The 27,286-nt window shown below is 52.7% G+C and overlaps 1 protein-coding gene across 1 annotated transcript in view; it reads left to right on the plus strand.

The window, feature by feature from the left end:
- The window catches only part of GLI2 (GLI family zinc finger 2), a 259,657-nt gene that overhangs the window by 172,503 nt on the left and 59,868 nt on the right, over window positions 1-27,286 (plus strand). Inside the window, exon 3 of the mRNA XM_010376433.2 lies at window positions 21,444-21,549. Within this exon, the coding sequence (XP_010374735.1) occupies window positions 21,444-21,549 (106 nt within the window). The remainder of the gene's footprint in view (window positions 1-21,443; window positions 21,550-27,286) is intronic.

Genomic DNA, 27,286 nt, shown 5'->3' on the forward strand with positions numbered 1-27,286 from the left:
CCCAGCTGTTAAGTGGCAGTGGCTGGGATGAGTTCTCTGTGTCTGGGAGCAGGGAGTTGCCAAAGGCCAGACTGACCTGGGCAGGCCTCTGCCCACTGCTCAGTGGCTCCTCAGGGCTTGGGCTTGGGGCACAGCTCAGGCCCGCATCTGGAGGGCCCTGCAGCAGGAACAAACGTTCTCCAGGAAGGCCTGGGCTTCTCTTGTTCTTTTTATTCCGTCAGGACCCAACATAGTGCCCAACACACCATAGCTGATTGTGAAGCAGGTGTTGGCTGTTGCCCTGAGGTTACCAGGGGCTGACTGGGGAAGGGCCACACTGCCCACTGTCCCCACATGGGTCCCAGTGTCCACCCAGATGGTCAGTGCACTCAGCCCATCCTTGGGCTCCGGTTACCTGCATAGGCCACTCTTCGCCCGGATGGGACTGTGCAGTCCCAACGAGGGCCGGCGCTTCTTGCCAAGACAGCATGCCCCGCTTGCCATGGGCACAGCCACCTGAGCCCAGCCTCCTGCCAGCAGCCGCACCTACTTAGGGAGCTGGGCCAGAGACCTGGTCTCAGACAGCATGGTTGGGGGCAGGCAAGGTGTTCAATAGGAAGTCAGGGCCCCTGGGGTGACCAGGACTCCTTGACTCTGACTTGAGGGGGCGGTGGGAGTAGGACTGGGGGGCCACATCCCTGGAATGGTTTCCCCTCTCCCTGTCTGTACCAGCAGGTGGGTAATGAGGCCCACTCCACACATCAGGCCCGGAGCCCAGGGGTGCTGGGTGCAGACCATGGGGTTCGCCCTCACCTGCTCTGGACTCCAGGCAGGCTCGAAGGGAGTGGAGCACCCAGGATCCAGATTCTGCTGGCAAGGCTGGCAGCTCAGGACTGTGCCTCAGGGTCAGAAACCAAGGGGCCAGGTGAGCACCAGGCAGCTCAGGCAAGAGTCCTGTCCCCAGGCTCTGGCTCCAGCGCACTCCCTCTCTTTACACACTGGCTGTGTACAATCTCATCCTCATTCAAGGTCACAGCCACCACCCAGTGTCTCCGAGAGGACAGCCTCCCACCAAGAGCTGTGCCCCCAGCTCTGGCTTCCCTTCTGTAACCAGTCTCTGGACATAGCCACTCTGTGTTCCACAGCATCTCAAACTCAGCACTTTCTTGCCCTCAAAATAGGCCTTTTCCCCTGTGTCCTCTCTCATAGCTGAGACCACCACCACCCACCTAAAGTAGTTAGCATCCTTCCTCCAGAATGGTTGACTCACCCTCCCTGCATCCCGGCTCGGCAGAGTCCTGCTGGCCCTGCATCCTGCATTGAGTGTGAGTGCACCCCTCCCTCCTCGCCGCCTCTGCCCTTCCCGCTCTAGTAGAGGTCCTCCATCTGTCACCCAGTGGTCACAAGGTAAGACCAGCATCTTAATTCATCTCCTTGTCTGCAGCATCACGCACACACCCCACCCTCCATACCAACCTGGCCCTGTCACCCCCCTGCATAAACCTTCCTAATGTCTCTCCATCACCAGCAGACTCATGCCCAGCGTCCTTACATCAAACAAGCCTAGTCACAGCCCAGCCCTCACCTGCTGCCTTGCCGCTGATGCTGTGACCGCACGGGGCTCTCGGAGTCCCAGGAGACTCCGCTGCTTCTCATCCCTGTGCCTTTGTGTGTGCCTTCTTGGCCCTTTCCTCGGCTTGGCTTCACCTGTTGACGGGTGTCTCCCCACTGCCCTGGGTGGTCCTTGAGACCTGGCGCAGCACTTTTTCCTCTGTGCATCTTCAGGGCAGAGACTGGGCCTGAGATCCTGCAGGAGGTCTGTAAACCAGAGAAACTTCCCTGACCTGAAGACATGGGCTGCATGGTGGAGGAGACTGGACTGGGAGCCTGGAGACTCTGGGGCTCTGGGTGTCCGTGGCCTCTCGTGGGAAGATCCCACAGGGCTGATTTATCCATTACCACGGAGAGTGCGTTTTCTGTGGTCAGGGGATTTTGCTTCTCCCCTTGTTCAGCCGGGCTATGTAATGGAAAAGAACAGTCACCATCTGCATGGCATCTTCCTCACCAGCCGGTGGGCAGGGCGGGTGGCTGCTTAAGCCTGCAAGCTGGAGAATCACCGACGAGGGTTCAGATCTTCCTTGACAGTTCCTCACTGTGTGGTCTCGGATGGGTCATGTACTCCTCAAGCCTCCGTTTCCTCAGTGTAAATGGGGGTGGTGATTATAACCCCCGCAACACACACACGCACAGACACACACACACGGAGTTGAGATGAAGGGCAAATCAACACATGAATATGAAGTGCCTACAACCGTGCCCGCACTCGCAGCAGTTTTTGTCATTGTAGATACTCACTGAGTGCCTCCCGCCGGACTGCTGGGCGTGGAATAGCAATCTTACTATCAGGAACGATCCAGCTGTGGCGGGTGCTGACCTCATGGGGCACTTATTGACCCTCTTTGACCGCCTGGGGCAGGGGGCTAGACTGTCCTCAGGAGCCCTGGTGTGGACAGCACAGGATGGCCTCATGCCCACATGGGGCGCTATTATAGGTCACTAAACCTGCCCTTGGCACTGTGGGGTCAGCAGGACCGGTTGAGAGTGGGGACTCTTACAGCAGAGGAGCTGTGGCCTGGGGGGCCTGTCCCCCAGGGGTGACCCTTCATGCCCTAGTTTGATGGTCTGTGCACTCAGCCGTGCTTGGCTTTGACCTGAGTAGGGTTGGCCATTGGGGAAGGTGCCCAAGATTGTCCAGAGCATGGCATGGACATGGGTTTCAGGGTGACTTATTTGTGCACACTTGGGTAGAACAAGAGAAGTGGCATCCCCACCTCCCCTCTGGTGGGCAGCTGCTTGGGGATCCCTTTCCCGAACCCCTTGTGTCTGGAGGCCCCATATTCCGAGCATTGGATCTGCTCCCCCTGCAGACTCATGCTCTAGAGTCATCCACTGTGGATCCCTCTCAGCACCTGAAAAGGGAAAAGAAGCCTGGGTCCTGGCCTAAGAACGGTGAGGTGGGGCCCTGCAGCCATCTGTGGTGTGGGAGAAGGCAGTTTCCCCTTCCTAGGAGGGAAGACACTCCCTGCCCCCCAACAGACCTGGCCACTGCTTAGGCCCCCTGGCTGCAGCCCCTCCCACCGATGGGCCACACAAGGCATGTGCTCTGAAGCTGAAGCTGTGGTTTAGGGGAAAACCAATGTTATGGGAACAGCTCCCAGCTCTAGTTGGTGTCACTCCAGCCTGGAGGCAGATTCGGGGTGGGTGGTTTGGTTTGGGAATCTTATTTTGCCCAAAAAGGAAGGGGGAGCCAACCACGAAGGAGAGTGCTGAATGGCTGATGGCTGGAGGACAGACGGTCTGCAGGAGTCAGATGCAGGCTGAGAAGGCTTCAAGTTAGTGCCCAGATCACCCCCACCTCTGCCTGTGCCTGGAAAGTGCATCCCTGACCCAGGGTGGAGAATTGGGGTGCAGTGTTGTCCATGGCTTGTGCTGAGGAGTTGACCTCCAGCAGAGAGGCTGTGAGGCTCCCCCAGTTCCCCGGTCCCCTGAGCCACCAGAAGCGGTAGGATAGTGGCATGATTGTTGTCATTCATTGGGAATAAATGCACCCTCCGCCTTTTGGCTGGCATGGGGAGGGCTTGCTCCTGCCCAGTGTGCTCTTCCTGGTTGGGTCTTACAGAGAGATCACCTGGAGGTGCCTCCTACCCGGTGTTCCCTGCCTGCCTAGGCCCTGCAGCCTCTTCTCAAATGTGATCCTACTGTCTCCCTCCCCACCAAGTTCAGCTCCCCTCCCCTGCTGCCCTTCCCTCAGCCACTATCTCTGGTCAGCCCTACCCCATATCAGCTTCCTCCCACTGCACCTGGTTCTGTCCCTTGCTGTGAACTGTCTTTTGCAAAGTGCCATCCAGAAGGAAAGAAATGCTCAAAGGACATTGATTTCATGGCCCCAGACCTGGAAACCTGATGCCCAGAGGTATAAAACTATGCCTGTGCAACTGTGGTTAGATCGTGCACACCCCCTCATTTATAAACCCACTTTACAGGTGGGAACCCCACAGCCCTGGGAACAGCAGATCCTTCCTAGGCCTGCCTACAGATTTATTCCATCAGGGACCCATGACTGAAGCCATAGCTACAACTTCTCCATGTAGGGCCAGCTGAGGGTGGAGTGAGCCTCCATCCAGCCATCGTTGGGGCTATGGGTCCCATTTCCCTCTGGGTCCCCTCCATTTCCCTGTGCTATGGTTTCCTCCTTTTAGCTGTCATGTCCCCATCTTGATCCCCCTGGGGCATCTGGTCCACCCCTGCCCATGAGGCTTATGTCCATCCCACAACTTATAATGCTAACAAGCAGTTTGGGGCCTCCCAGTGGTCAGCAGGCCTGAGGCAGGGGTGGCAGCAGGGCCCTCAGCCACCTGGTCCCTTGGCACGGTCTGTCAGGGCTTCTTGTCTAATCAAGGGATGGGTTTTAATTTATGCAAATGGGGGAGGGATGGTGGCAGAGAGTCGCAGACATCCATCACCCCATTTCCTAGCACCAGTCATTCATCAGTGGGGCCTTAAAGATAATACACTTTTTGTTTCAGGCAATTACTTAATCTTGACAAACTCCTGTGTTAAGCAGGGCTATTAGCAGGGTCCATCATTAATCAGCGCAAAACCAAGTGGGTGCTTTTTCTGAACTGCAATCACTCTTGGGGACCCGGGGTGGGCCCTTTGCCATCCTCACCGCCCTAATTACACAAGCAGCATGCTAACAACCAGTATCCCGCACGTGCTGCAGGGGCGCCAAGCCACGGGCAGGAGAGGGGCCCATTTTTAACGCCAGTCAGAATGTTTTCGGAGCCAGGCAGAATGATCCATGGGGGTTATTAGCAGCCACCAGGAACACAGCTGGGGAAACAGATAACTCCCCTCCCCTGGGTCCCTCCTGGACTTGCCTCTGACTTCGCTGGGTACCTGGGCAGCACTTAGATGCCGCTGCATGGCAGACCCATTCTGTTTTAAGTGGTTACATTTCATTTTGGAAAGACCACGAATGAAGTGGAAATACCAAGGCCGGCCTTGTGTTTCCTGGAGTTTGTTGGCGCTCCACCTCCTTACCAGGGCCTGCGCCACAGAGTGCTGCTCCCTCCTCCATCACACACCTGTGACCCTTATTACAGCATCGCCTGGCCCAGGCTGCCCTGAGGGGGAGTGGGCACCCAGGAGAACGGGGGATGAGTTGGGCAAAGACTGGGACCTGGGCTTCCCGGTGGCCTCATTTCTTCTTCCTGGTCCAAGAAGAGTTCACACTGGCATACCCCACCCCACCCATGTCTGGAATTTTGGAGAAATGGGTGTGAGGTCTGGCTGTGACACGGATTAGCCATTTGACTGACCCAGGGCAAGTTACTGAACTCTCCTGTGCCTCAGTTTCCTCATCTCTAAAGTGGAGATAATAGTAACAATACCTTTCAATTGCTATGAGGATGAAATGAGTTAACAAATGCGACATGCTCAGGAAGGCTCCAGTGTGAAGGAAGCCCTGTGCGTTGGCTGTCAGAACCACTTTGGTTTCCAGTCTCCAAAGAAGGGCCAGTGCGTGGCTGACTCCTTGGAACAGCAGTCCGTCTCCTACTGTGGCCCTGAGCAGCATGCCTTTCTCTCCTCCGTCCTAAATTAATTTAGACTGACCGTTGGTAGCTACTGGCCACCCTTGTTATCCTCAGGTTCTGTTTTCCAGTAGTGGGAGGATTCACTCATTCATGTATTCCTTCATTCATTCGCTGTGCACATACTCCTCACCTCCTCCATGCCATGCACTGGGCTGGTCGTTGACTCAGAGGAAATGCTGTGGAGGGAGTATCGTCTGCCTGCAGTGGAGGGGTGTAGCAGAAGAAAGGTCCAGGAAGCTTCCTGGAGGCAGTAAGTGTGGACTGGGGTTGCTGAGGGCAGGCTGAGTTGGCATGATGAGGATGAGGGGGTGTGGTGGGGAGGGGCTTCCTAGGCAGGGTGGAGGCAGGTTGCAGCCTAGGAGGCGTGGGGTCTGCAAGGCTGTCATTTGACCCTGGTGCTGGGAGAGTCTGTGGGGCAGGATCAGGAGGGTCCTGAGTGCCAGGCTGGGGCTTTTGACTCCATTCTGCTGGCAATGGCAGGACCTGGGGACCACCTGTCAGTCACTCAGACCCTCCTTCCAGTCCCCCTACTGGGGTGTGACTGGACCCATGAAGGAGGGCCTTTGCCCACAAACACCTCGGATGAGAGTGCAGAGGCCAGGCTGCTGTTGGGTTTGGGGAAGGGCAGCTCTGGTTTCTCCGGCCCCGAAACACATTGTATTTGGGAGTTTTCCCCTAGATTTTAAACCCTGTTTATTTAGAAGGAAGTAGACTCCGTCTGCTTTTAATTCACATGCTTAGCTCATCAAAATATTGTTTTGCAAGAGGTTTTTTTTGATGTCAGGAAGGCTTTGGCATGTTTTCCTCCTCCCTTTCTTCTACAGTCTTATTCTAGGAAACGAGATTCTGGGCACCGCTCAGGGCTGGAGGGTTGGGTCGTGAGACCACATATTCTGTGTCTCAGTTTCTGAACCAACAAAATAGGGGAGCAGGCTCTTCCCACGGATTCGTGGACTGGCCTCCAGTCCTGCTGGTGGACACCGTATCCCAGTAAAGAGAAATACTGTTTCCATGCGCCTCAATGGTTGTTGGTGGGGAGTGTGGGGAGGGTGGTGGGAATGGCATGTGCTCCAACCATCATTCAGTTAACTGGGTCCAGAATCACACGGGCAGGGAGCCAGGCATCCAAAAGTGGAACGTGGCTGACCCGGTGTTTCTCCACGGCCCTGCCGCACTGCCCCTCATGACCCCGGCATGGACTTTGCTTTCTGGGGACCCTCTCATTTGTCAGAAGGTCTCGGGAGTCCACACACACGAGACTCCCGTGTTTGGGAACGCTCCAAGCTTATCAAGAACGCAGCAGGCAGCAATCCAGGGCAGAACAAGGGAGGTGCTGTTGACCAGCTCTGCGCGGAGAGGTCAAGGGTGTGGAAGGGTGGGGAGAGAGGCACAGGCTGACTTACTTCCCTGGGCGGGGCACCGGCCTCACCCACAGAATCACAAGTAACCCTCCTACGATCCTGGGAACGCTTGCAAGTTAAATGAATGGAAGGGAGGGAGGAAAGGTGGGAAGAAAAAGAACTGTTTTTTCATCAGTAAATGTAAGCGACCAAATAGAAGTTTGTAGGAAGCTAAGATTCAGAGGTGAGGAAGGACTGAAGTTTGGGGAGAATTCTCATCCCCATATTTTGTGTATCGATGGAACTTTACTAAGCTAGACTAGAATTCCGAAGCGGTGGAAAGTCAATAATGATAACGAGTTAGGCCTAAGCTGTTCAGTAGGGTAGCCGCGAGCTGTGTGTGGCTGAGTGCTCGCAATGTGACTATCCTAACTGAGATGTGCTGCGAGTGCAAGATGGGCACCAGGTTTTGAAGACGTAGTAGGAATAAAATCATATAACACATCTCATTAATAATTTTATACTGGTTCCATGTTGAAGGGATAGTATTTTTGATGTGCTGGTTCAATTAAATTGTATTATTAAAATAATCACCTGTTTCTTTTTAGTTTTTTAAAAATGTGGCTCCTAGAAAATTTACAATAACATATGTGGCCCACATTGTATTTCCATTGGCCAGGGCTGCATTGTATGAGTGGATACCTAGGGAAGATTCTGTTCCAAGGTAGAGAGAGTTTTAGAGGATCCCTTTGAGTAATATAATTATTGGGACTGATAAGAGGCTCCCAGGACCTGCTTGGATGAAGGAATGGAGAGCATTTTGTCATTTGCCTGTTGATTGCAGAGAGACAGTAAGTCCAGCCCCAGTGCTCATTTGCTTGTCCAGGTGGCTGATTCCGCTGCCCGGTTTTAAAGGTCATTGTTTGTCTGTGGCAGGCCCTGCCTCAGAATGCAGCCTGGAACAAAGAGGTGCCTTGGCTAAGCCTGGGAAACCATCACCAGGGTCTGGTGGAGACCAAATTTGGTGGCCTCACTGTCGTCTTGAGAGCTACGGCAGAGTGCAAAGCGGGGGCTTGGTGCTCTCGGCAGGACGCAAGGCAGGACCTGTAAGCCAGATCAGGAAGCCTCTTGTTGGGCTCTGCAGGGAAGGGGCTGGACGCTAATTAAGTACACAGAATGGTAAGTGACCCCTTCAGGATCCGTGGGGACCAGACAGAGGAGTGGCATGGTCATCCTCCTGAAAGGGCTAAATGCCCGATGACAAATAGGCTTCTTAGATGGGGACCAGTCAGTATTGCCACTGCCAGCCAACAAGGTCCTTGCCAGCTGACTGGGTCACCAGTGTGTGTGGGCAAGTGAGTCTGTCAAGGGACAGCAAGATTGTAGGGGAAAGCCTGAATCCATCCCAGGCCACCTGGTCCAGCCCTGGCCTGTGACAGGTGGAAGGAGCACTAGGGCCTGGGCACTGTCTCCTCCAGGGTCCTGGGCTGGATTCCTGCTTTCTGCATTGGATTCTGCAAGGTGCCGGGTCCCTGGGAGCCACGGTCCTCTGGGCTTCAAATCTATTGCATTTTGCAGTGGGGAGGCTGCACACTACTTTTTTTAAGAAACATTCTGTGTCCAAGACAGAGTTTTCAACCTTAATCAAGCTTGACCAACCCTATTGTTTCCTCCAGCCCTAAAATTCTCTAATCTGGGACTCCACGTGTCTACCTAGACAGGTGGGCAGTCCATCCCATTCCCTATGATGGTGGGGATCTCCCAAGTGTCCTTCTGGAGCCCACCCCAGTCTCTCACCCCTTGCTAAAGGGGTAGGAGCCCAGCAGAGGGGTCCGTAGGGATGGCCACACCAGCACCCTTCGGGGCCCTACTGCGTGCCTGGCCCTGCACAAGCTCTTCTCCACTTCATTCTCCCTTTGACATGGGTCCTGTCCCTATCCTCATTTTACGGATGAGGACACCGAGACACAGGAAGGTTCAGTGAGTCAGCAGTCGAGCCAGACTTGGCTGTGGCACTGGCAGCAGCCTCAGCTCTGTCCCCGGGGACACTATGCCGCCTCTTGTGGCCTGTCTCCTTGCCACCTCAGGGCCACTGTTACAGGGAATAGATCCCATGACTGCCTGGCTCCCAAGCAGTGAGACCCACATGGCATGGGGCCAGCCTCTCCTGTGGCATTGGCTGGAGCACACTCCTCACCCTGGAATGAGCAGGTCCCTCTGTGTCCCTGCCTGCCCTCACCAGGAGATCAGTCTCAAGACTCTGTGCCTGGCATGGAGTGGCTGTGCGGGCCCCAGCCCAGCACACTCTCTCTTTCAGCAGCTAATTTGTCAAGTAACACCTCAGCCTGGGGTGGGCAGTGTGCGTGGGCGGACCCAGCAGAGGCCACGGGTTCTGCTAGGCTGTGCCTGCAGGGCAGACCTGATTGCGTGAGTGGCCTGGGCCTCAGCCAGCCGGACACCAGCCAGCTCGTGGTGTTGGAATTTCCTGTCTGATTTTAATTCCTCCTCCAACTTTTTTCCCCCAAGTAAGACAGAAGCACTTTTTAGTTGCACGCTGTGGAGTGGCCATTCAGGATATTATTCTTATTGAATGCTTCCTGTGGAGTGGTGGCTGGGCATCAGGAGGGCCTCTGGAAGTCTCCTGTCCTGTGGCTTATTATTGAAAATCATGGTGCCATTTGCATAAGGCCCTGCAGAAGGAGGCTTTCCATGATTCGTGCTCTTTTGGCACTTTCTGCCTCTGATGCTTCGGCAAGTGACTTTGTCCTCATTTGCAAACACCTGGTCATCTGGGCTCACGTGGCTGAAGAGCTGGCCTTTGAAAGTGTCAGGATCTCAGAACAGACCAAGGCTCCCTAGCAAGGGGAGAAGGTTCCTGGCAGCCTCTCCCAGCCCTGGTGTGCACTTTCATTCATGTACCATCGAAAAGCACAGACCCCTGGATGCCTTCCAAACCTACATTCCCAGAGACACCCAGATCCCTTGCACCTGCTGCTCAGAAGCCCTGGTAAATGGTCACCAGGATTCAAATGTCACCACACTCCTGCCTCTCTGATCTTCTGTGTCGAGTTTCTCCAGCTAGTACAATGCCTAGTAGGAGCACGGACATGAGAAATGATTTCCCCTTCCTTACTGAGCAACCGGGAACTACAGAGCCACAGCAAGTGTGGAAATGCCAAAGGGCCTGTGAGTCACCCAGGGTGGTCCCTGGAGCAGCAGGATCCGCATCACTGGGAACCTGTGAGACATGCCCAGGCTCCCTGAGGCAGGAACTCCAGGGACAGGGCCCAGCAACAGCCTGAGAAGCCCCGATATCAGGGCTTAGTGGGTGCTTCATCATGTTTCCCTTATTATGTGTATCATATCATGTGTTCCTCTCGAGGACACCAGCAAGAGATGTTCCTAATCCTGTATGTATAGGAGAGACCACGTGCTTTGCCCCGGGGCTTACTCTTCACTCGGTTCAGTGTCAGGGCACAACTGGGCATCCTGGGCTCACTGCCCGCACTGCCCCGAGCCTGAAGAGCCTGCCATCCTCCCCCTTCCTTCTGGCTCTGCCAGATCTGGCCTCTTCCAGGGAGCCTTCCTGGCTGCCCCAGACCTCATAGAAATATTTTCTTGACTTCGAGGCCACTTGGGCAGTTTGTGCTGCGTGGGCCTCGCTGAATCCCACAGGGTCAGGCTCTCCAGCTGTGGCAGTGGCTTACACAGCGGGAATTGTGCCTCTTGTTCTCTGTGGCCTCCAGAGCACATGAGCAGCGTCCTCTTACATTGAACGAGTAGGGGAAGCCTTGACCTGCAGCAGGGTGTGTGGTTGTGACTTCCAGCTGTGGATGGAGAACTCTGCCGTGGGTGGTGAGCAGCTCCGCCGTGGGTTCCAGAGACAGCTGCGGAGCTGGGCTTGGTGGGGCCCAAAGCCTGTGTATGTCAAGGCCATATTAGTGGGGTGATGTGTCTGAACTACATCGTATCCCTAGATCAGACCTGGATGGCTGAAGGAGGGAGCATCCAGCCTTTTCTTTGAAGCTGGTGTCGTCATTTCTGGTATCTTCTGGGAAGCCTTTAGGTTCGACTTCCCTGGGGTTTGGGCCTGGGATCTCCACAGGAGTAGGAGAGAGCAGTCTTGCTCCATGGGATTTACGACAAGCCCAGAATACATGGCCAGAAGAGACCTTCACCATGCAAACAGCAAGCTGACATCCAGCATCATCGGGTGGGGTGGGGTGCTGGCCTTCTGGGGTTCATCACCAGAATGATGGTGCCGATCGCCATCCTTACCCATGAGATTAACGTTTTTCATTTCATAAGGTGTCTTCACATTCCTGTTTCATATAGGATTAAATGGTTTAATTGACCAAATTGTACATTATGTGTGGAATGGAAAGTAGCGATCACTCTCACTTTCTTTCTCTCTGTTGAGAATGGAGAGTCATTGACGACAATGTAGCCAGTGGTGCATCTATTCTTGTTTGACAACTCAGACCTGACCCACGGCCCCGAGATGGCACCTGTGTGCATTCAGCCCCTACTCTGTTCTCCTGAGCCTGTGCAGATGCTTCATGGCACAGCCCAGAAGCAGCCTGAAGATGCAGTGCCCTGCCTAGCTTTGCCCTTCTTGCAGTTTTGTCCAGGCCATCCATGTGCCCCCTTTCCTGGAGGGGAGTAGCACTGGGTTTGGTGTAAAATAATTGAATTGTAGAGGGGATCCCATCCTCTGCACTGCTGCCTTGCAGCACACAGGAGGAGCTTTCATGAGATGTCACAGCCTGGGACCTGGTTACATCCCTTCTGCCTTGGGCTTCTCCTGCTGCTGAATTTCCCAAGAGGGGAGTTATTGCTACAGCCATGGGATATGTGGCTGAATGCGGACAAGAGGAGTGGGAGCCCTCCTTTTAAACAGAATTCACAACAGTGTTCACCTGAACTCCCCGACCACCTTGCAAGTTCCCTCCCTTGCTTATTTTCTCCGGGCAGCATGGACACAGACACTAGGGAAAGAGTGGTGGGAAACACAGGAGCTTGGAGTAGCCAGCCTAAGCCTCCCGGGGACTGGTCATCTGGGAATAGGGATGGGCAGCCAGCAGGGATTAATTTATAGAAGATCTTTCCTGCAAAGCCATGGCTTCCGTCAGTTGCTGCATCTTCACTCTGTCAAGCAGTGAGTTTGCACAGAGTGCACATCTGTGCATGGAGACCTCTGCCCTGGGTGGTGAGCAGCTCCACCGTGGATTCCAGAGACAGCTGCAGAGCCGGGCTGGGTGGAGCCCAAAGCCTGTGTATGTCAAGGCCATATTAGTGGGGCGGTGTGTCTGAACTACGTCATATCCCTAGATCAGACCTGGATGGCTGAAGGAGGGGGCATCGGTGGATGCCATATTTGAGTTTCTGTCTGATACATCTCAATGTCCCTTATACTGGGAATGGAGGAAAAGTTCCCTTCATTACCATAGCACTGGGACCCTTGTCACATCTGCTCAGAGATGGGGAAGGGCATTATCACTTATTAGGTTTCTACTCTATGGACACCATAAATATTCTTTTTTTGTTGTCATTACGGAACCTCTGTCTCCCAGGCTGGAGTGCATTGGTGCAATCTCAACTCACTGAAACCTCCACCTCCCAGGTTCAAGTTAGTCTCCTGCCTCAGCCTCTCCAGTAGCTGGGATTACAGCAGTGCACCACCACACCCGGCTAATTTTTGTGTTTTTAGTAGAGATGGGATTTTGCCATGTTGGCCAGGATGGTCTCAAACTCCTGACCTCAGGTGATCCACCCGCCTCGGCCTCCCAAAGTGTTGGGATTACAGGTGTGAGCCACTGCGCCCGGCCCACCATGAATATTCTTCGTGGCAGTTGGGTTGATGTCATTCCTGTTTTACAGATGATGAAACTGAAACTTGGAACACTTATTACTTGCTAGCGATTGACAGAGCCGTGGTTCACACTCAGGTCTGTCTGGATTCGTGGGTCAGGTGCGTTCTGCTGCTATCCCAAGCTCCTTAGACAAGACGGATAGGTGATGTCCTGTAGGACTGTCCTTTGGCTGATGTGTGATGCTGGAGCAAGCTGGACTTCACTCTGACTGTAAAGGTTACCTTGGCTTCCAGCCTGCCCCTCTACTGCTTTTTTCTTTCCTCTACACTAGCGCCTTCTTTTGCCAAAGATATTGGTGTATTTTGTGCCAAGGTCCTTCCATTAGGAGAAAGGCAACCAGTAAGCTATCTACACTTCAGTGTGAATTCATTCCCATGACTCCCAAGTTCTGTTTGCTTCTAAGAAAATAACACTGTGCTGGATATTGTTTAATTTGCAAGGAATTCTAAATTAAAGGAACATGATAAATTAGTCATTAACTGGAGAATCCCAAAGTCCCCCATAGTGAGAACAAAATTGGATGTCAAAAAGTCCTTCTGCAGTCATCCCAGAGCCATGCAGGGTAAGAATGCCTCCACTTCAGCTGATTGGAGTCCTCACGTGAGAGTGCCCGATGCAGAGCAGGCACCCCAAGAGTGCTTTGTGTGCGAGTGCTGGCCAGGGTCCCACACAGATCAAAGGCCTCCTGGACTGAAGGCTGTGAAGGTGTGTGTGAGCATCCCAGAGGCCACCTGAGTGTGGCAGGTGGACAGGGCATGGGGACCTATGGTCCTGACACGGGGCCCGCCCAGTGGGTGCAGCATGACTGCTCCAAAGGAGTCTCTCTCCACTTGGCTCCAGCACTGTCCCCTGGGATTCACACCCACAGCGTGGGAGCCAATCCCTGGAACCCTCCACAGCAACACTCAGCATCACTGGCTTCCCCATCCTGGCCACAGTCAAGGGGCTGAGGGCCCTGGCATTCGAAGCCAAAGGCCTCATGTGCCCTTCCTTGATTTCTGGTCATGGATGCAGCTACCGCACTGGCCTCCTACATGGTGACCCCGGAGTGTGGGCCAACTGCCCAAGAAGGATGGGGATCCAGGCCCCAGCTGTGCATTGCCTTCCTTCCCGGGCCTACAGGCTACACTGAGATGTGTTTGTGCTGCCTCATCGTAATGCAGACCTGTATCATGCAAGGTTGGGCCTCACCTTCCCTCCATCGGTGCCGGGGCAACTCGGTTTTTCTCTGAAACTCGTTTCATCTCTGGTCCAGGCCGGCCTGGTACACAGCGACCACATGCTTCCAAGCTAATTCCCTCCCGCAGTCTTGATGGAAGAGACCGTGGTAACTGGAGACAGTGCTAATCTCTATCACCGGACAGCCCAGAGGGCTGGGGCATCCCCAGCACAGCCACTGTCTCCTGGGAGGTGGATGCTGTCACCTCCCTGGTCTCTCTGCCATGGAACAGCCCCTCGGGCCTCTCCGGGAGCCCAGCCATGGGGCAGTGCCTCTGCACTGTGGCAACACATGACTTCATCCGAGGAGAATTCCTCCGGCTGCTGTCGGAGGCCGCCCGGTCATGTTTCCATGACCCAGTTTTCCCGATTCTTTGTCTGAACTCTGCAGACCCCTACCTCCTTCTCTCCCCCAAGAATCCACAGGATCATTTATAATGGGGCATTAACTTGAGCCAGGCTTTCTGGGGAAGGGCTGTCCTTGCCCCATCACTGTCCTCCTCACTGACACAAGAAGACCATTACACCCAGGACACTGCCCACACCAATGTCCCCTCACCCTGGGACCGCCAGCAAGAAGCATTTGGTGTTGAAACCGCAGCATAGAAAAATTCCAGGATTTTAAAGAAAAAGCCATCACTCTGCCACCCTCAGCTTCTCAGGCTGTTGGGCTTTCTGTGTAGGATCAAAAACAAATGTCCATTTTTTTTTCCCCGAGTGGAGTGGTGATCCATTGAAAATTCCCATCTTAGAGTTTCTTCCTCAGAAACTTAAGAAGAGAGTCATTTCTTTGAAATGGCATATGGGGTATGTATGTTTCAGGGGGGATGGTGTGTCTGTCCCTCTGCCAGAAGGACATGATTAATTTTGGATTTCTTCTTTTACTTGAAAAAAAAAAAAAAAAAAAACACCATAAAAGCCAACAATGAAAGCCATGTGTGCAAGGGCCTGGCTCGGGATGTCACTCAAGGCAGCGCCTGTTCTTCCCACGCATCTTCATGCTCCTCGTGGGCTTCTGCAGCCTCTGGATGTAGTGGTTTCTTGCTAGAGTTGGAAAGCAGAATTTTTCTCTCCTCAGCCTGGCCAGGGGGCTCTGAGCAGAGCATTCACTTCTGAATGTTTTCATCGGGGGCTGTGGGATAATCCGTGCTGGTCTGAAAGAGACCACCAATGAGTCAGGATCAACCTTTATCCCTCAGGTTACTTGGGATGAAAAGTTGGTCTGTAGAGACTGTGTGTGCACGTGTGTGCCTGTGTGTGTAGGGAGGTGTTGGGGTGCCGTCCTACTACAACTGGGCTCAGAAGACTAGGACTGGGGCTTGGTGTGTCAAGTGGGTTAGAAGGGCCGCTGGGTCATTCATTATACATACAGGGCCACAAAGATGAGCCAACACCTGCACCCAGAGCCCCGGTCTGGGCCTGCTCAGGGGGTCCCTCCTGAAGCCTTGGGAGGTCACTGGCTGGAATAAGTGAGGCCCTTTGCCTGGGAAGTGGATAACCATTTACAGATAGCAGGAATGTGCCGTAGGAAGGGACCTCAGAGCTCCTGTAATCCCTGTTGTACAGGGAGTGTGAGACCCAGAGAAGGGACATAATTTCCCCAAAGTCCCATGGCCACCTAGTGGCAGGGCCAGTGTGGGATTCCTGGCGGATGGGCACCGCTGTCCCACTGCACTGGACCCTCCTTGTACGACATTTTGAAAAGTTTTATCAGAGCAGGTGACTGCCTGCTCAGGCCCTCCCAGGCGCTTCCCAGATTGCTCAGAAAAAAAAAATCCCAAGGTTCTTCCCACAGCCTGGCCAGTATGATAGGACCTTCTCTCCTGCCTTTCCACTTCCATCCATCCTTCTGTGAGTGCAGATTAGCCTTCTTGCTGAAATCACTGAGTTCTCCGGCCACCTGGCCTTTGAATTTGCTATTCCCTCTGCCCCAAGCTCCTTCTCCAAAGAGGCTGACTTACCTCCACGCCTCATCCATGTTTCCTCTGTTCCCTCTACCTGGTGGATTTCCTCCTTAGCTTCATCCCCCTGTGACACTATGCTACAAATATATTTGCTGACTTGTCCACCCGCTGTCTCCTCCCACTGGGCCATGGTGTGGGCTGCCTTGTCACAGCACTGTTCCCAGGGCCTAGAACAGTGCCTGCTGCATAGCAAGTACTTGATACAAGGTAGATGCATGCATGCATAAATAAATGAGAGAATGAATATTTCTAGATGACAGCTATTCATACTTCACAACTGCTGATGTGAATAGATGGGGTTTCCTCTCTGAGGGTGAGCAGAGGGGTCTGGGCAGGTCCCTGATCTTACTCCTTGCACCTTCCCTGACTAGCTGACCTTATGCATCCCTGTCCATCCTGGGGCAAACACCGCACTACTGTATTGGGATAGTAGTGCCGGAGGCCCTACTCACTGAAGGCCTGCTGCATGCTGGATGCTGGGCTGGGCTGTATGGGGAAAAGACTATGAGACCACCAGTCACTTACCGCCCAATGGATCATTGCTCATATGGAAGTAAAGTCACACCACCCTGAGCCTCGATGTTCTTTCCTGAAAAATGGGAATAAGAGCAAGGTTAAGGGTAAAACTAAAGGCACTGTCAGCAAAGCCCCATGAGGTAGTAGATGTTGCTGGAGACGAGGCCCCGCAACATCAATCCTGGTGGCACATTGCCACTCTGCCCTGGCCAACCTCACACATCACCGCCAGGACAGGAGGACCCACTAACACGTGTCCCCAGGCCCCTCCTGGGGATTCCAGGGGTGAGAGAGGGGTACATGGTGCAGCCTGCACATTCCACAGGTGACCCAGGCTCCTGGAGAGCAGCAGAGCTGGTAGGAGGTGCCGCCTGCAGCCCTGCCTGCCTGGAGAAAGAGAAAGTGCTTCCCCTGTATCCTCCACAGCCTCCACCCCGGGAGGTGCTAGAAAACAGAAGGCAGCCCCGGCTGTAACAGGACTCTGTGGGACCCCTCCCCAGGCCTCTTTCTGGAAGCCTCAGGCCCCTCCTCCAACACACACAACATGCACATACACACAGCAATACACACATACACATACAGCAAACACACACACATACATACATATACACAGCAACATACACACACACCACATGCACATACACACAGCAACACACATATACATACAGCACACACACAGCAACACACACATGCACACAACAGCACACATGCACACACAGCAACATATACATACAACACACATGCATACACAGCAACACATATGTACACATACACACAGCAGCACACACACCACGCACAGCATATGCACATACAGCAACACACATGTATACACAGCAACATGCACATACACACAGCAACATATACAACGTACACACATACAGCATACACATGCATGTATACACAGCAACACACATACACATATAACATCCATGCACATGCACACAGCAACACACACAGCACACATATGCACACATACACAGCAATGCATACATACACATACTATACATAACATCCGCATACAGCAACACACACATCACATGCAGATACAAAGCAACACACACAGCACACATTTGCACACATACACAGCAACGCATACATACACATACTACACATAACATCCACATACAGCAACACACACATCACATGCAGATACACAGCAACACACATACACATACAGCACACATGCACATACACACGACAATACACATACACACAAAGACACACACATACTACAACAGAGACACACACCACACACTACACACATACACACAACTGCATGTACTCACACATGCATGCACAGCACACACATATACATACACCACACATGCTACACTTAGACACATACCACACACATATGCAAGCACACCCCACACACGTACTTACACACACACACACACACACACACACCCCATGGCTTGGTCTTGTGAGGCAGAGGGGCAGCCTCAGTGGTACCTCTACTTCATGTTTGCCTGGTAAGCCCCTGGGGCTCACAATGTTCCATAGACTTTATAGACCTGGGTGAAATTGCCTGAATCGTGAATCCTGAGCAGAGCATGTCAGCTCATAGCTGGCAGTAGGGTGGGGTGGTCTGTTCTCTGATGGCATTAGGAGACCCCTCTGCTCAGTCTCTGTACAAGCAAGACCATAAATGGTAGGCACACCAGGATGCTGGGGGATGGCCTGTGTGAAGACCAAGGAATCCTGGGCTGAATGCAGCTTCCTGGGGTCGCTGGGAAAACCCAGGAGCTGGTATTTGCGAAGTGCTGAGAACAGAGCTGTGGACTGTGTGTGCATTTGTTAACTAAAGTACATAGCAAGGTGGGGACGTGGTAGGGCAATGGGGGCCTGGGATCACCCTGGCACTTGGGAGATGCCTCTGAGTGTCATTTAGGCTGGGTGGAGGGAAAAGCTATTCAGAGCCTTGGATTCTCCTCCTGGCACTGTCGTTTTTCAGTCCTGCGACTTTGGGCAAGGCCATGAATCATTCTTGGCTTCCGTGTCCTCATCTCTTTAATGGGCATAGTGACACTAGTTGCATCAGGGGGCTTCTGGATGTGCAAGGAAACATTTAGAAATACACACCACACATACACACACACACACACACACAAACGTTTTTATTTTGTTAGCAAAATACTGGAATCTGGTCTGCCCTGCCATGTTTTTAAGGCCCTTTTCTACACATTTGGGAAAGCGATCACTGTTTCCCTGCTGACTCCCTGGGCATCCAGTGGTCTCTTTGTCTGTGAGTAAGCAGTGCTTGGCCCCTCACCCTTCCTAGGGTTTGCACCCAGTATGAGCCACTTGTCCTGTGCCTCACACAAGTAAATTCATAGTTTGATGATGGACTTTGGGGGCTCCAAACATGAGTGCCACTTGTCCTCCTCAGCAGTGACACTTGTTGAGTGCATCCTATCTGCACAGGCTCTGGGCAAAGCACCTCCTCTGTGTGGGATTTTTACGTCTTCACAGCAGCCATGTAGGTAGTTACTGTTATCCATTTTCAGATGAACAAATGGAGACTCAGAGAGGCAAAGAAACTTGTAAGAGTCATGCAGAAGGTGAGTGAGCTCTGACCCTCAGGGTCCCCAGCCTCCAGAGCATTTAGTGGTCCTGTCACAGCGGCCTTAGTCACAGCCACATGCCTAGCTCACCTGTGTGGGGCCAGGGCCTCAGAGAAAAGGTGGTCCTTCCAGCACTCGGGGGCTCTGGAAGTGATAGCTGGGCCAGAGGCTTGGACCACATGCCTGCGACCAACTCCTCTTTGAGCCTGAGTTGGGCAAACTGATTGAATCAGGGTGAGATTTGCTTTTGTTTTTCCTGGTCCCCATGGAAAGTGCCAGTATTATGAAATTATGAAGATGGAGTTGAACATGTAAAAATTAAAGTTAAAATTTCAGGAGAAAAATGTCTTCCCGTTAAGAATCCATTGTGTTCAACCCAAGCATCCGTTGACAGATGGATGGATAAAAAAAATGTGGTCTATCCAATACAATAGATTATTATTCAGCCTTAAAAAGGAAGGAGATTCTGGCACAGGCTGTAACATGGATGAACCTTGAGGACATTATGTGAAGTGAAATAAGCCAGTCTCAAAAGGACAAATACTGTATGATCTTTCTTGCATGACATAGCTTGCATGGGAAATTCATAGACGCAGGAGGAAGAATGGTGGATGCACAGGGGCTGGGGGAGAGGAATGGGAGTAAGTGTTTCGTGGGTGCAAAGTTTCAGTTGTGGAGATGAATAGTGGTGATGGTTGCACAACAATGTGAAGGTGCTTAATGCCACTCAACAGTGCGTGTAAAAAAATGGTTTAAATGGGCCTGGAGTGGTGGCTCACGCCTGTAATCCCAGCACTTTGGGAGGCCAAGGTGGGCAGATCACGAGCTAAGGAGATCGAGACCATCCTGGCTAACACGGTGAAACCCCGTCTCTACTAAAAAAAAATGCACACAAAAAAGTTAGCTGGACGTGGTGGAGGGCGCCTGTCGTCCCATCTACTGGGGAGGCTGAGGCAGGAGAATGGTGTGAACCCAGGAGGCGGAGTTGGCAGTGAGCCGAGATCACGCCACCGCACTCCGTCTGGGAGACAGCGAAACTCCGTCTCAAAAAAAAAAAAAAAAGAAAAGGTTTAAATGGTAAATTTTAGGTGTCTTTACTACAAGAAAAAAAAAATGGAATTCATAGTATTTATGATATTGTACCAGAATCTGTTTGCACAGAAACAGTTAGTAGCATTATTTTTCTGCATTTTTTGTTTGTTTGTTTCTTTTTTGTTTTTTTGAGATGAAGTTTCACTCTTTGCCTGTAATCCCAGCACTTTGGCAGGCCGAGGCATATGGATCACCTGGGGTCAGGAGTTCGAGACCAACCTGGCCAACATGATGAAACCCCGTCTCTCCTAAAACTTTGTCTGCATTTCTTAGCCTAGCAGTCAGCTGACCTGTACATACCTATCACAAACCCATCCACATTTCTTTAAAATATTAGAAATCCAAACTTAACCCTGCTTCCCACTGGCCTGTGGCCTTCAGATTGAAGGAGAGTCGACTAAGAAATCCCTACTTCTTAGCCCTTTTCCCAGTATAACTACTTTGTTAAAATCCGTGTTTTCCTAAAGCCTATAATTATGTTTGCCTCCAGGGTACCCAGGAATTTTTTTTTAATAAACAAAGAGCATCCTACAATTATCGTGATGATTTGTTGAGGGCAGGCCAAGTTCAGACAGGAGGCTGACTCAGCTCTGGAAACTGACACACACGTGCTGGCGTTTTCGATCCTGGGGGCACCCGACAGCGTTTAGGGGTCAAGAATTAATATTAAGAGCTGGAGAACTAACAGATCCACCTAGATGTCCGCTTTATCCTGCCAGCAAAACGGGACAGCAGCTGGGTGGGCTTTGGCTTCGTGAGGCTGGCGGCACCATCTGTGGGCCCTGCCTTCACAAATGTCTCTAGGTAAATACCTCCAGCATGCATGCACGGCAACATCCGGATGCCATAACCTGGTGCTGCTGGAGCCACATGCAGCCGGGGCCGGCATGGGCAGAAGCCGGCGGAGTTGGAGCCTGTCACTCTGTCAGCCCTGATTTGCGGGCTGAGCCCAGTTTCGTGGCCCTGCCTGTAATCTCCCTGAGTTCAAAGAGTGCTTAGCTGCTTGTCTTTGTCAAGAGCGCAGTTGGGGATCTTTTATGTGAAAGATGTAGGATTCTCGGGCGGACTTTGATTATTTATTCATCCCCCTTCGTGGGTGTGTGATCGCACAGGCACCACGGAGCCCCTTGTCCTGGCTGCTCTTGCTATGAAATTCATTGAGCTTTAAAGCCCTTTGAAAGTAGCTTTTTGAGGGAGGGGAAAAGTTTTTGAAGTCTTGTTTCTCTCTCCCCCTCTGCAGTGCCACAGCATCTCTTGCCACCCTTCCATGCGCCCCTACCGATTGACATGCGACACCAGGAAGGAAGGTACCATTACGAGCCTCATTCTGTCCACGGTGTGCATGGGTAAGTCCTGCTCTGCCTGCTGCTTCTGGCGTGCAGTCACCTGCCACGGCTGAGGCTACAGCCTCAGCCACATCTCCTGCCTCTGTCTTTCTTTTGGGGGTTCCTGATCTACATTGTCCTGAGCGGGCGATCACCTTTGCCATCATGGCCTGGGACCCTGTGTGAGCGTGTGGGTGGCCAGCATATAAACACCAACCACCCCCGGCCCACATCACCACTTCTAAGGCTCTGGGCTTCCTTGGGGTATCTATGCATGGTTTGGAGCTCTTTCTTCATCCACGAAGTGGGACTCCTCTCTAGGTCTAAGATCCTGCATAAGTAAAGCGATCTTAGGTATATGTTGTTCCAGCGTAATAATTCAGAGCACCCTTTTTCACTTCGTCAAGTCTCCCCCTTTGAATAGTAAATTGTGTAGTCACCGTACTTAAAAGGACAAGCTCAAAGTGATGCTTTGGGGCCCTTCCTATTCCTAGCTTTGAGGTCCCCAGGTAGAAGGGGTGGGGTCACCGTGTGGTCTCCACCTGCCTAGCCCTGTCCCCGTCATATCCACCTGGGGCCTCTAAGCCCATTGGCTGGTGTCATTTTCTTGGCCTTTAGCACTCAAAGTCTTGGTCCCTGGCTCTCCTTCCAGGAAAGGAGGCCCTTCCTTCCAGGAAATAGGGTCCCTCCTTCTCCCTACCCCCGAACTCTCCGCTGCTCCCCATACCTGCCTCCAGGATAGCTCTTGCAAAGGTCAGCCAGCCCCAAGACCCCTCTCAACCCAGCATCTTCATGCCCACACCCTCCGCCCCCTCACCTGTTCGTGCCAAGCTGCTTCTGTGGTTCTGTCCCGTGTCTCTGTGCCTGGGGCTGGTTGCCTGCCCAGTGTGCCTGGAATCTCCACCTATCAGGCCACCTCCAAGCCTCAACCAAGGAGTCACCTCCTCGGGGGCACTGTGATCCTTCACACTGAGTGGGGGCTGCTGCCCTGGATCCACAGGATCACCATCCATTTTTGCACCTGCCTCCCAGCCGGCTCTGAACTCTCCTCCCACCTCTGTGTCTCAACGGCTGACAAGAATAGGTGTACAACCAGTCCTCGCTGAGTGGAGAGAGAGCCTCTCCCCGCCTGCCGCCTATGAAGGCACATCCTCCTGCCTCTACCATCTCCCATCCCAGTGAAGTCAGTCGACACTCGCTGGGCCCTCACTGTACTCACAGCATTGTGCCTGAGCAGAGTCCTGTTTCAGGACACCCACTGCCTCCCCAAGACGGAGCAAACCTGGGACTTTTCCTTTCTTTTTAAAAATTGTTTTACTTTTAAATATTTTACTTGGACATAATGAAGGTCGCACAAAAACAGTTCCAAAAATCATAAAGGCTTTCTTGTATACACTTCATGCAGCTCCTCAAATGTTGACATCTTACGTAACCCGAGACAGACAGAATGCTGTTAACTCACCCGCAAAGCTTATCCACATTTGCTCAGTTGCCCGCTCGTGTCTTTTTACCCAGTTCGAGACCCAGTCCTGGATCCCACGTGGTACTTGGTTGTCGAGACTCCTTCGTCATCTCCTGAGTGGGACGGTTCCCTGGTCTCTTTTGTCTTTCATGACCTTGGCAGTTTTAAAGAGTACAGGCCAGTTACTATAGAAGATGTCTCTGGGTTTGGGTTTGCCTGATTGATGCTGTTTCATGATGACATTCAGACCATGCATTTTGGAAATAATACTGTAAAAGTGATATGTGTCCTTTGCAGGCGTCCTGTCAGGAGGCCTGTGATCTTCAGGCTTCTCATTGCTGGAAACGTTGATCACTTGGTTATGAGACTGTCTGCTGGCTTCTCCGCTTTAAAGTTGTCCCGTTCGTAATTAAGAAGTATCTTGTGGGGTAATACTTAGAGGATATGGAAATATCCTGTTTCTTATCATATTTCCATCCGCTCACTTACACATCCATCGACGCTTCTTGCCAGAAACAGTCATTACTAGTGTTTGCCAAATGGCGATTTTCTGTTTCTATCATTTTGTCCACATTTAGTGGTTGGAATTCTCCTGTAAGGAAAAGCTGTCCCGCTTCCCACATTTCTTTATATATTTGATTGTCTATTGTTATGCACATGGATGCATGGTTATTTATACTCTATGATTATCACTATTTATTATGTCATTCTAGTTGTCCCAGATTTGGCCATTGGGAATCCTTTCCACTTGTCCTCTGTGTCCTGTTGACATGTTGGGAACTTTTTGTTTTATTTCAGTGCGCGTACCTGGTTCTCACTTGACTAGGATCCGCTGCAGCAGCCTTGTGTCTGCCTGGTGAGTGTTGGGGTGATTTCCACCCTCTGCTCACCTCCAGAGTGCCTCCACCTGCAGGTGGCTGAGACCACCGCTGGAGAAGCCTCTGGAAGGTGCCTGTGTTTGGGACTAGTTGGGCCACCCAAAAATTGCTCAGTCGGTGGCGTCTGAGACTCCTAGAAGCATCCAGGGAGCTCGGTCCCTATTTGGGAGGGGGTTGCTGTTGCTGATTCTTGCTCACGAGTCATGTTTGGCTGGTTCGGTGACATGGACCCTGGGCATAGCAGGCCTGCCTCAAAGTGCTTCCTGCACAGGATGTTGGTCAGGAGACCCGGGCAATGCTGAGAGCTTCGTGCAGAGAGAGTCCCTGCTGGACTGCTTCCCCCTGCAGGTGAATGTCCTGACTCACCTCTCCCTACACACCTGAAGTGTGTAGAGCCACCATCAGAAGTGTAGGAAGACCCCAACAGTGATGACCACCATTCCTCATCATAACTGACCTTGTGAACAGGCCCTGCTATAAATGCTTTTATGTGTTCATGCCATTTAATCTTCTCAACAACCCAAAAGAGAGTCATTTTGTGTTTTTCCATTTTACAAATGAAGGAGCCAAAGCAGCACAGAGTGGGTAGATGACTAACCCTATGGCTCACCCACTTTGGAAGTTAGAAATCAAGTTCCAGCCCCCTGAGCTCAGGCCCTCCACCGCATGCTGGCCTTTCTTGTGGGAGCATAAGTATGGACCACGGGTCCCTCGGGCGAGTCCAGCTGAGCCCTTCTTGACACCACCTCAGCCCTTCGTTAGGGCACTGCCCCGAGTCCAATCGCTCCCAGAACCCCTGGCCAAGCAGCAGCAGTGTCCCCTGCGAGTCTGTTGTGGGTAATGCAGATCCTCAAGCCATAGCTCAGTCCCACTGAGTCAGAGACTCGGGGGAAGGGGCCTGTATCTATGTATGCCATGCTTTGCAGGTAATGCAGCTGCAGGCTCCGGCTTGAGAGCCCTGGCTGCAGGCAGAGCCCCCGCTGAGAAGGGGGACCCTCAGTGCCGTCCTTCCCTGTGCAGGTGGGAGCCCTCAGCCGGGAAGGGGCCTGGGTCTTCACCAGGCTTTGCCATGCTCCAGCTCTGGGTAGGGCCTGCTTCCTTCCCTGGGCAGTGAGGGTTGGGTGTGAGCAGAGCACCTGGAGAAGGGGGCCGTGGATGCTGGCATGCAGCAGAGAGGGGTGGCCCAGCCAGAGGCCTGCAGGGACAGCCTTGTCCCTCCTGGCCTACACAGCTCTTTCACTGGTTGGATTCCTGAAGAGATTCCTAAGGCTGCTGTAACTAATTACCACAAATTTCATGGCTTAAAACAATGTAAACTTATCCTTATATCATTCTGGAGGTCACAAGTCTGAGATAAGTCTAATGGTGCTTAAAATCAAGGAGTTGCCAGGGCTGGTTCCTTCTGGAGGCTCCAGGAGAGACTCTGGCATTTCTAGGTTCTGGAGGTTGCCTGCATTCCTTGGCTTACAGCCCCATCCTCACACACATCACCTTTCCCCCCTTGCTCTGTCCTCACCTCGCCTTCTTCCTGGTCTGTGGGAGTTTCCTCCCCTGCTTCTCTCTTCTAAGGACACCTGCCATTGCTTTTCGGGCCTACTGGGATAATCCACTTATGGCTCCCATTTCAAGATCTTTAAAGTAGTCATGTCTCCAAAGTCCCATTTGCCGTAGAAGGAAACACTTACAAATGCCAGGGATTAGGGTGTGGATGTTCTTGGAGGGTGTTATTCAGGTTATTTGGGATCACTGAGCCCCAGTGTGGAGTCTGGCATCAACCAGTAGAATACAGTAAAGCATATTTATAATTTGCATGGGTCTGCAGCGGGCCAGGCGTGGCCCTGGGCCCTGGTGTGTTGTACTGGTGAATCTTCCTGATTGCTCTATGAGATGGGGATTAAGCTTCATCTTGCAGATGCAGACATTGAGGTTCGGAGAGGCACAGTGACTTCTATGTGACATCCCTGCAAGGTAGTTACTTCTGTGAGGGCAAGGAGACGAGGCTCTGGGGTGCAGATTTCCTCCCCAGCCAAAGAGGGGCTAGTCTGGTTAAGCCCCAGTGATGGGCAGCAGTATGGTGCTCCCAGAGCCCTCCATCCCTACCCGGTCCTGCTGGGGTGCGCTTCCAGCAGCTCCACACTATCCTCAGGACAGTTGGTTCTGGCCAGGCCAGGTAGGGGACACAGCAAGACCCTCAGGGCTGGCCCTGGGCTCCGGCAAGCCCACACCCTCACCTCCTCCGCCCCTAGTGCCCCGGGTGGGAACCAGGACAAAGCCTGTGAGGAAAATGGCCCCATGGCTCTGCTTCCATGATGAATGTGGTTGGAGCCTGGTGGAGCATCATGATCCATCAGGCCCATGTTGTAGCCCGCTTCTCCCTGCCAGCACCAAATGTGTCTAATTACACAGATGTTTGCACAGCAAATGAGGTGCGATATCATCTCATTTCTGTGTCAGCTGAGCCTGAGCCTCTGCCTGCTGCCCTGAGCTGGTGACCATTTCGTGGGTGTGCCCACCACTCAGCCCTTGCACCTCCTGCTTTCCACTGTTCAAGCACGAAGACCCCCTCCCCGTTCCCTCTCAGGATCCTGATAGCTCCAGGGAGGGCCCACCCGGTATGTGCAGGCTCCAGAGAGGTGTTCCCTGCACTCTCTCTTTCTGCCCTGACCTCTGCCCCTTGGGAGTACCTTGGTTATCACCCAAGAGCCTGTCATCGTCAGTTCTCAGCCTGCCAGGCTACCCGCCCTGGGACCCATTGCGGAACCCCCTAGCTGTGGTTAACATGAATTAACTAACCTCAGCTCTCTCATGTGTAGAAGGGCCAGATCCACTGAGACAACCCACAGAAACCAGCCAACTGAGTTATTTTGAGAAGGAAACAGGGTAATACGAGTAAAGCATCTACAACACTTTGGAAACATGCAATGGATATGAGCAACAGTCATGATCATTGTTGTTATCCTCACTTGCTGATTTGAGAATGGGGCCGTGGCAGGCTGGGAGACTGGGTGGCTGAGGCCGGCCACAGCATGTCCTTGGGAGAGTTGACTGTCCGGGGGCTGCAGCGTGGAAGTGGGGGATGGGCTGAAGGAGTGCTGTGGTGCGGTATGGGGAGCAGGTCTTTCCTTCCCCCAGTTGAGGAATTTGGACTTCCTCCTTTTGGCAACCAGGAGCAGCACGGAGTGGTCAGATTTATTTTCAGGCAACTACAGGAGCAGTTAGGGAATGGACAGGAGAAGGACAGGAGCTGTGGTGAGAGGACCTGCCAGAGCTGCTACAGTGGCCCTGGGGAGAAGGGAGCAGGACCAGAGCTGACCACCCGGCTGTAAACAGGCAGCTGCACGTGGGGAAGGCAGGGCATGGAGGTTGGCGTGAAGACAGCCACGCAGCCCAGCCCAGCTCGGTGGTCTCCTCATAGACA

This window comes from Rhinopithecus roxellana, chromosome 14, assembly GCF_007565055.1.
Source record: "Rhinopithecus roxellana isolate Shanxi Qingling chromosome 14, ASM756505v1, whole genome shotgun sequence".
NCBI classification, from domain to species: Eukaryota; Metazoa; Chordata; class Mammalia; order Primates; family Cercopithecidae; genus Rhinopithecus; species Rhinopithecus roxellana.